Source organism: Camarhynchus parvulus, chromosome 25 (genome assembly GCF_901933205.1).
Source record: "Camarhynchus parvulus chromosome 25, STF_HiC, whole genome shotgun sequence".
In the NCBI taxonomy this organism is placed as follows: domain Eukaryota; kingdom Metazoa; phylum Chordata; class Aves; order Passeriformes; family Thraupidae; genus Camarhynchus; species Camarhynchus parvulus.
In genome coordinates this window covers 1,716,633-1,725,682 of record NC_044595.1, presented here as the reverse complement: position 1 = coordinate 1,725,682, position 9,050 = coordinate 1,716,633, and the positions used below count along the sequence as shown (strand labels likewise).

The 9,050-nt window shown below is 64.7% G+C and overlaps 1 protein-coding gene across 1 annotated transcript; it reads left to right on the top strand.

Moving 5' to 3' along the window:
- The first annotated feature begins 263 nt into the window (after positions 1 to 263).
- TDRKH (tudor and KH domain containing) lies at positions 264 to 8,856 on the top strand. Its single transcript, XM_030965338.1, has 12 exons — positions 264 to 748; positions 1,122 to 1,228; positions 2,281 to 2,482; positions 3,553 to 3,695; positions 3,775 to 4,102; positions 5,444 to 5,619; positions 6,328 to 6,500; positions 6,585 to 6,669; positions 7,486 to 7,596; positions 8,243 to 8,311; positions 8,463 to 8,556; positions 8,679 to 8,856. The coding sequence occupies exons 1-12, from the start codon at positions 628 to 630 to the stop codon at positions 8,720 to 8,722; spliced, it is 1,653 nt and encodes a 550-aa protein (XP_030821198.1). The 5' UTR covers positions 264 to 627; the 3' UTR covers positions 8,723 to 8,856.
- The last annotated feature ends 194 nt before the right edge of the window (positions 8,857 to 9,050 follow it).

Below are 9,050 nucleotides of genomic sequence, written 5' to 3'. Positions count from 1 at the left end.
AGGCGGGCATTCGGCTTTTTCTGGCTCTCTGATTGGTTCGCCTCTCCGCTACTCGCCGCTGATTGGTTGCTTTATTCCCGTTATTTCCCGCCCCCGCATGTGGGAGGTCTCGCGGGGATTGGCCGCGGCTCCGCAGGCGGTGATTGGGTGGGAGCCGTGCGCGGCCGCGCTGTGATTGGCTGGGAGGGGAGGAGCCGCGATGTGATTGGTGGAGAGCGGGAGGAGGCGGGGCCAGCGGCGGGGCGCGGGAGGCGGCGGCGGCACCGGGGCCGCACCGGGCCCGAACCGGGGCCGGGCCCGAACCGGAGCCTTCTGGGGCCGGGCTGGGCCGAACCGGGGTCGCTACGGGGCCGGGGGGTGACCCTGGCACCTGCAGGTACCGTGAGACCACCGGGGGGGCGCGACCGAGGCGGCTGCGGGGGCTCCGCTGCCGCTGCACCGGGCCCGGGGCCTGCACCGGCGCGCCCGGAGCCGAGCCCTCCGTGAGGGTACGGCCGGGGAGTCCCCGGGGTGGGGAGCGCAGCGTAGCCCGGCCGCACCGGGAGCTCCCAGTGGACTCCCGGTAATCCCCCGGTAACCCCCCGGTAACGCCCGGTAAAGCCCGGTAAGCCCCGTCCGCAGCCGGCCATGGCGGGACGCGGCCCCGTGCACAGCCTGAGCAGCCTGCAGAAAACCGCCGTGCTCCTGGGCGTCCCGGCCGCGGCCACCGTGCTCTACATCCTGTACCGGCGCTACCGGGAGAGCCGAGGTGCGTGCGGGCCTGACCCCCCCGGTACCACCGGGAGCTCCCTCGGGGCCCCTCGCGGGGAGGGGGAGCCCGCGGGAGTCGCCTTTTGCCACTGGGAATTCCCTCGGGAGCTCCCTGTGCCTTTGGGACACCCTGGGGACACCTTGGGGACACTTTGGGGACACTTTGGGGACACTTTGGGGACACTTTGGGGACACTTTGGGCACCCCTGGGGAGCGGGGTCCCTTTTCCCCCAGGGAATTCTCCGTGCCCTGTTTGTCACCCCCTCCCCGGGGGGGTCCCGGCCCCTCGGTGTCCCCTCCCCCCGGGGACCCAGCCGTGTCCCCGCTGTCCCCCCCCCGGGGACCCAGCCGTGTCCCCGCTGTCCCCTCAGAGGCGCAGGTGACGCTGGTGGCAGACGAGGGGCTGGAGGTGGCGCTCAGGGTGCCCCGCACGGCCCTGAAATCGCTGATCGGCCGCCGGGGAGCCACCATCAACCAGGTGGGGAACTGGGGAACTGGGGGAATGCTGGGAGAACTGGGGAACTGGCTGGGGAACTGGGGTGCTGGGGAAATGGGGAACTGGGGTGCTGGGGGGGAACTGGGGAACTGGGGAACTGGGGGAAGCTGGGGAACTGGGGGAACTGGGGGTGCTGGGGGAACTGGGGGACTGGGAGAGCTGGGGAACTGGGGAACTGGGGGTGCTGGGGGTGCTGGGGGGACTGGGGGAGCTGGGAGAGCTGGGGGAACTGGGGAACTGGGGGAACTGGGGAACTGGGGAACTGGGGGTGCTGGGGGAACTGGGGAACTGGGGGAACTGGGGGTGCTGGGGGAACTGGGGGAACTGGGGAACTGGGGGAACTGGGGGTGCTGGGGGAGCTGGGGAACTGGGGGGTGCTGGGGGGGACTGGGGAACTGGGGAACTGGGGAACTGGGGGTGCTGGGGGAACTGGGGAACTGGGAGAGCTGGGGGTGCTGGGGAACTGGGGGAACTGGGAGTGCTGGGGGAACTGGGGGACTGGGGGAACTGGGGGGTGCTGGGGGTGCTGGGGGAACTGGGGAACTGGGGGAACTGGGGGTGCTGGGGGAACTGGGGGGGAACTGGGAGTGCTGGGGGAACTGGGGGAACTGGGGGGAACTGGGGGTGCTGGGGAACTGGGGGAACTGGGGGAACTGGGGGTGCTGGGGAACTGGGAGTGCTGGGGAACTGGGGGTGCTGGGAGAGCTGGGGAACTGGGGGAACTGGGAGAGCTGGGGTGCTGGGGGAACTGGGGGTGCTGGGGAACTGGGGAACTGGGGGGGAACTGGGGGAACTGGGAGAGCTGGGGGTGCTGGGGGAACTGGGGACACTGGGGGAGAACTGGGGAACTGGGGGTGCTGGGGGTGCTGGGGAACTGGGGGGGAACTGGGAGTGCTGGGGAACTGGGAGAGCTGGGGTGCTGGGGGAACTGGGGGGAACTGGGGGAACTGGGGGGAACTGGGGGAACTGGGAGCACCGGGAGCACTGGGGGCACCGGGAGCACCGGGAGTGCCCCATCGGCGCTGTCGCCGCAGCTGAGGCAGGAGACGGGAGCGCAGATCGAGGTGGAGGAGGAGGACGAGGAGGAGGAGGAAGGGGGGCAGTCCCTGGTGCAGATCTCGGGCTCCCCGGGCCAGGTGTGCCGGGCCAGGGCGGCCGTGCTGCGGATCGTGACCGACAGCGCCCCCGTGGCCGAGCAGCTGCGCGTGCCCCAGCGGGCCGTGGGCAGGATCATCGGTACGGGGCACCCCAAAATCCCGGGGGACCCTTCTGTACCCCCTGGGACACCCCAAATCCTGCAGGGAACCCTCCATAGCCACAGAGACGCCCCAAATCCCAAGGGAACCCTCCATAGCCACAGGGACACCCCAAAATCCTGAGGGATCTTTCTGTACCCCCTGGGACACCCCAAAATCCTGGGGGATCCTCCTGTACCGAAGCAGCTCCATGTGTCTCAGCAAGGTTGTGGGCAGGATCATCGGTACAGGGCACCCCAAATCCCAAGGAGAACCTTCTGTATCCCCAAATCCCACGGGAACATTCTGTAACCCTGGGACACCCCAAATCCTGCAGGGAACCCTCCATAGCCACAGGGACACCCCAAACCCTGGGAGAACCCCAATCCCAAATCCCCTTTCCCCAGCCCTCATTCCCTTTAAGCGCCACGGGAAACCCTCCATAGCCACAGGGACACCCCAAATCCCAAGGAGAACCTTCTGTATCCCCAAATCCTGCAGGGAACCCTCCATAACCACAGGGACACCCCAAATCCTTGGGGAACCCTAAATCCTAGGATACCGAGCAGCTCCACGTGTCTCAGCAGCTTGTGGGCAGGATCATTGGTACGGGGCACCCCAAAATCCTGGGGGATCCTTCTGTACCCCCTGGGACACCCCAAATCCTGCAGGGAACCCTCCATAGCCAAAGGGACACCCCAAAATCCTGAGGGATCTTTCTGTACCCCCTGGGACACCCCAAATCCTGCAGGGAACCCTCCATAGCCACAGGGACGCCCCAAAATCCTGAGGGATCTTTCTGTACCCCCTGGGACACCCCAAAATCCTGGGGGATCCCTCCATAGCCACAGGGACACCCCAAAATCCTGGGGGATCTTTCTGTACCCCCTGGGACACCCCAAATCCTGCAGGGAACCCTCCATAGCCACAAGGACACCCCAAACCCTGGGAGAACCCCGATCCCAAACTCCCTATCCCCAAACCCCCTTTCCCCAGCCCTCATTCCCTTCAATCACCACCCCAAACCCCCTCTCTCCCCGGTTCCCCCCCGGTTCCCCCCGGTGCCCGCAGGCCGCGGCGGGGAGACGGTCCGGGCCATCTGCCGGAGCTCGGGGGCTCGCGTGGAGTGCGGCAGCCACGAGCCCGAGGCCAGCCTGGCCCCGCTGCGCACCATCCGCCTGCTGGGGACGCGCAGAGAGGTGGAGGCGGCCAAGGTGAGCGCGGCTCGCCGCTACCGGGGGGCTCCTTCACCCCCCGGGACCCTCCTCATCCTCGTCACGGTGCTCCCGGTAGAAGCTGATCATGGAGAAGCTGTCGGAGGACAAGGCGTTCCGCCGGGAGCTGGCGCAGGCGGCGGCCGCGCGGTGCCCGCGGAAGCAGCCCCTGGGCAGCCGCCGGGAGCCGCCGGTGCCGCCCGCCGGTGCCCCCGGGTCATGGCAGGAGTGCTGGGATGCCGAATGGGGAACGGCGGCCGGCACGGGAACGGCGGCGGGGAGCGACGGCATGGAGCAGGAGGCGGAGATGGGGAGTGAGGAGCGCGGGGATGCCGGAGAGGAGCCCCGGAAGCCGGGAGAGGAGCCCCGGGATGCGGGAGAGGAGCCGCCCGTGGCCAAGTTCGAGGGTGAGCGCGGAGCTGGGGCGGTTCCCGATGGGAATCGCGGGTGGGGTTGGTTTTTCTGGCAATTTCGGGCCGTGGGGAGGGATTCTGGGCAGTTCCCTCCATCCCTCCGGTGCCTTTCCCGGACTCTCTCCTTGAGGCGGGGGTTCCCTCCATCCTTTTCTGCCTTCCCAGAGGGTTTTGGTTTCCATCCCGCTGTTCCTGGGGATTTTGGGGAATTCTCTCCATCCTGGGGCTCTCCCATTGGGGGAATTCCCTCCGTCCCTCCCTCTCGTGCCTTTCCCAGAGGGATTTTGGGGGTCCTGGGGCTCTCCTGTGCCTTTTCTGGGGAGATTTTGGGGGTTCCCTCCATCCTGGGGCTCTCCTGTGCCTTTCCCAGAGGGATTTTGGGGAGATTTTGGGGGTTCCCTTCCTCCTGTGCATGTCCCAGTGGGATTTCAAGGTTCCCCCATGCTGTGGTTGTCCCGATGGGATTTTGGGGGAATTTTGGGTGGATTTTGGTTGGATTTGGGTGGATTTCAGTGGATTTTGGGTAGATTTCAGTGGATTTGGGGTGGATTTTGAGTAGATCTTGGGTAAATCTCAGTGGATTTCAGGTAGGTCTCAGTGGATTTGGGGTCGATTTCAGTGCATTTCAGGTAGATTTTGGGTGGATTCCAATGGATTTTGGGTGGATTTCAATAATTTCAGATAGATTTCAGTGGATTTCAGGTAGATTTGGATAGATCTCAGTGGATTTCAAGTAGATTTCAGTGGATTTGGGGTGGATTTTACTGGATTTCAGTGGATTTGGGGTGGATTTGGGTTGGATTTCAGTGGATTTTGGGTAGATTTCAGTGGATTTCAGGTGGATTTTGGGTAGATTTCAGTGGATTTGGGTAGTTTTCAGTGGATTTCAGTGGATTTGGGTAGTTTTCAGTGGATTTCAGTGGATTTTGGGTAGATTTCAGTGGATTTCAGTGGATTTGGGGTGCAGTGGATTTCAGTGGATTTGGGTTGGATTTCTGTGGATTTCAGTGGATTTTGGGTAGATTTCAGTGGATTTGGGTAGTTTTCAGTGGATTTCAGTGGATTTCAGTGGATTTCAGTGGATTTGGGGTAGATTTCAGTGGATTTCAGGTAGATTTTGGGTGGATTTCAGTGGATTTGGGTAGTTTTCAGTGGATTTCAGTGGATTTTGGGTAGATTTCAGTGGATTTCCGTGGATTTCAGTGGATTTCCGTGGATTTCAGTGGATTTTGGGTGGATTTCAGTGGATTTGGGGTGGATTTCCGTGGATTTCAGTGGATTTGGGTAGTTTTCAGTGGATTTCAGTGGATTTCCCTGCTCTGGGGGCTCCCCCAGTGCCCAGCCCTGATTTCAGTTTCCCTGCTGACGAGCACCTGGACGTTTACGTGTCGGCGGCCGAGAGCCCCGGGCACTTCTGGATCCAACTGCTGGGCACACGGAGCCTGCAGCTGGACAAACTGACCGCTGAGATGGGCCACTTCTACCAGAGCAGCCCCTGCCGTGAGTCCCCTGTGTCACCTCAGTGTCCCCTGTGTCCCCCTGTGTCCCCTCTGTGTCCCCCTGTGGCCCAGCAATGGACAAGTTCATGGCCAAGATGGGGCACTTCTACCAGAGCAGCCCTGCCGTGAGTCCCCCGTGTCACCTGTGTCCCCTCGTCCCCTCTGTGTCCCTCACCATCTTCCTCTGTGTCACCTGTGTCCCCCCCATGTCCCCTGGTGTCCCAGAACTGTCCCCTATCCTGTGTCCCCCTCCCCATCCCATGTCCCTTTCTGTCCCAGCGCTGTCCTCACCATGTCCCCCTGCTGTCCCAGCACTGTCCCCCATCCCATGTCCCCATGTCCCCATCCCGTGTCCCCTGCTGTCCCAGCACTGTCCCCTCATGTCCCTCCCGTGTCCCCTGACTGTCCCCATGTCCCCTCCTGTCCCAGGACTGTCCCCATCTCCCTTACCCTCTGTCCCCATGTCCCAGGACTGTCCCCATGTCCCTGCTGTCCCCGTGTCCCCTGACTGTCCCCATGTCCCTGCTGTCCCCGTGTCCCTGCTGTCCCAGCCCCGTGCCCCTCCATGTCCCCTGACCATCCCCATGTCCCTGATGTCCCCATGTCCCCTGACCATCCCTGTGTCCCTGCTGTCCCCTTGTCCCCTGACCGTCCCCATGTCCCTGCTGTCCCAGCCCTGTGCCCCTATCCCATGTCCCCTGACTGTCCCCGTGTCCCCAGGTGCCGCCCCCGTCCGTCCGTCCCGGTGACATCGTGGCCGCCCCGTACCTGGACGATGGCGAGTGGTACCGGGCGCGCGTGCTGGGGACGCTGGACAACGGCCACCTGGACCTGTACTACGTGGACTTTGGGGACAACGGCCAGGCGCCCCCCGAGGCTCTGCGGCCCCTCAGGTGTGCCGGGGGGTGGCACTGTCCCTGTCCCCTGGGACGATGGCCCTGTCCCCAGGGAGTGCCACCAGCGCCGTGTCCTTGCAGGAGCGACTTCCTGAGCCTGCCCTTCCAGGCCATCGAGTGCAGCCTGGCCGGGATTGTCCCCAACGGTGAGCGGGGGGACAGCTCTGTCACCTCATGGGGGTGGGACAGCTCTGTCACCTCATGGGGGGTGGGACAGCTCTGTCACCTGCTGGGGTGGCACACGGCACTGTCACCTCATGGGGGGTGGGACACGGCTGTGTCACCTCCTGGGGATGGGACAGCTCTGTCACCTCATGGGGATGGGACATGGATCTGTCACCTGCTGGGGTGGGACAGCTCTGTCACCTCCTGGGGATGGGACACAGCTCTGTCACCTCCTGGGGGTGGCACATGGATCTGTCACCTCCTTGGGGGTGGCACACAGTCCATCCCCAGGCTGTGTCCCCGCTGTCCTGGTGTGTCCAGTGTGACTGCTGGGTCCTGCTGTCACTGCTGTCCTGGTGTGTCCCCACAGGTGGCTCGTGGCCCTGTCCCCGTGTCCCTGTGTCCCCATGTCCCCCCATGTCATTGTCCCCATGTCATTGTCCCCATGTCCCCATGTCCCCACAGGTGGCTCGTGGCCCTGTCCCCATGTCACTGTCCCCATGTCCCTGTGTCACTGTCCCCACAGGAGGCGCGTGGCCCAAGGCCGCCCTGCAGGAGTTCAATCATGTCATTGTCCCTGTGTCACTGTCCCCATGTCCCCATGTCACTGTCCCCATGTCACTGTCCCCATGTCCCCATGTCCCCACAGGTGGCGCGTGGCCCTGTCCCCATGTCATTGTCCCCGTGTCCCTGTCCCCATGTCCCCGTGTCCCCGCACGTGGCTCGTGTCACTGTCCCCATGTCCCCCTGTCACTGTCCCCATGTCACTGTCCCCGTGTCCCCGCAGGTGGCGCGTGGCCCGAGGCCGCCCTGCCAGGAGTTCGATCGCCTCACGGGCTGCGCGCAGTGGGCGCCCTTGGTGGCTCGGATCTGCAGCTACGGCCCCGCCGGGCCCCGCCTGCGCCTCTTCACAGCCTGCCGGGGACAGGTGCGTCCCAGCTGTCACCTGGGTCACCAACACTGTCACCTGGGTCACCAGAACTGTCACCTGGGGTCACCAACTGTCACCTGGGTCACCAAAACTGTCCCCAGCGTCACCAGGGTCCCCATTCCTGGTGTTCCCAGAGCCGTGGGCAGGTGTGCCACCAGGGTCACCAGGTATCACCAACGGTCCTCAGAACTGTCCCCAAGCGTCCCCAGGGTCACCAGAACTGTCCCCAAGAGTCCCCAGTGTCCCCATTCCTGGTGTTCCCAGCTACAAGGACAGGTGCATCACCAGTGTCCCCACAAGTGTCCCCAGGGTCACAGAACTGTCCCCAAGCGTCCCCATTCCTGGTGTTCTGAGAGACACGGGCAGGTGGGTCATCAACTGTCCCCAAGTGTCCCCACAACTGTCCCCAAGCGTCCCCAGGGTCACAGAACTGTCCCCAAGCGTCCCCATTCCTGGTGTTCTGAGAGACACGGGCAGGTGGGTCATCAACTGTCCCCAAGTGTCCCCACAACTGTCCCCAAGCGTCCCCAGGGTCACAGAACTGTCCCCAGCTGTCCCCATCCCTGGTGTTCCCTACGCCACAGCCAGGTGTGTCCCCAGCTGTCCCCTCAGTGTCCCTGTCCCCCCCCCGGTGTCCCCGCAGAGCCTGGACGTGGGAGCGGAGCTGGTGCGTTTGGGCTACGCCGTGCCCGGGCCCCCCGAGGAGCCCCCGGTGAGCTGCTCCCGGTGTCCCCGTGTCCCCTCCCGGTGTCCCCGTGTCCCCTCCCGGTGTCCCCGTGTCCCCGTGTCCCCTCCCGGTGTCCCCGTGTCCCCTCCCGGTGTCCCGGTGTCCCGGGAGGGCTCATCCCGCTGTTCCCGGGCAGGACAATCTCGGCTGTGCCTCCATCCCGAGCCCGGCGGAGCCCGGGGACAGCCCCGGGGACAGGCCCGGGACCCCGTCCTGCCTCAGCCTGCCCGGTGAGCCCGGCGTGTCCCGGTGACACCGTTCCGTGACACCGTTCTGTGACACCGTTCTGTGACACCGTTCTCTGCCCCGGGAACGATGTCGGGACCCCCCTGACCCCTCCCCGGTCCCGCAGCCGCCGCCGCTGCCGTGCCCGGGGACGCCGTCACGGTGACCTGAAGCTACCGGGAGCCGCTCCCGGTGACCCCATCCCGGTAACCGGAGCAGCTCCCGGTGCCACCACCGAGTGCAATGCCCTCTCCAGAGCCCTCCGGGAGGCCGCACCGACAAATCGCGGGGATCTCCGCTTGTGCCTCTTGTCGGGACACGACACGCCGGGGCCGAGGGCCGGCGGTGCCCCTTCCGTTACCGGGAGTTCCCGGTTCCCTCGCCTTGTTTTGCTGTTCCGTTGCACTAATTATGGTTCTGAGTTAATAAAGTTGAAGGTTTCTCAGCGCTCCGTTCTCACCGCGGCGGCTCCCGGCGGGAACCGGGCGCAGGCGCCCCG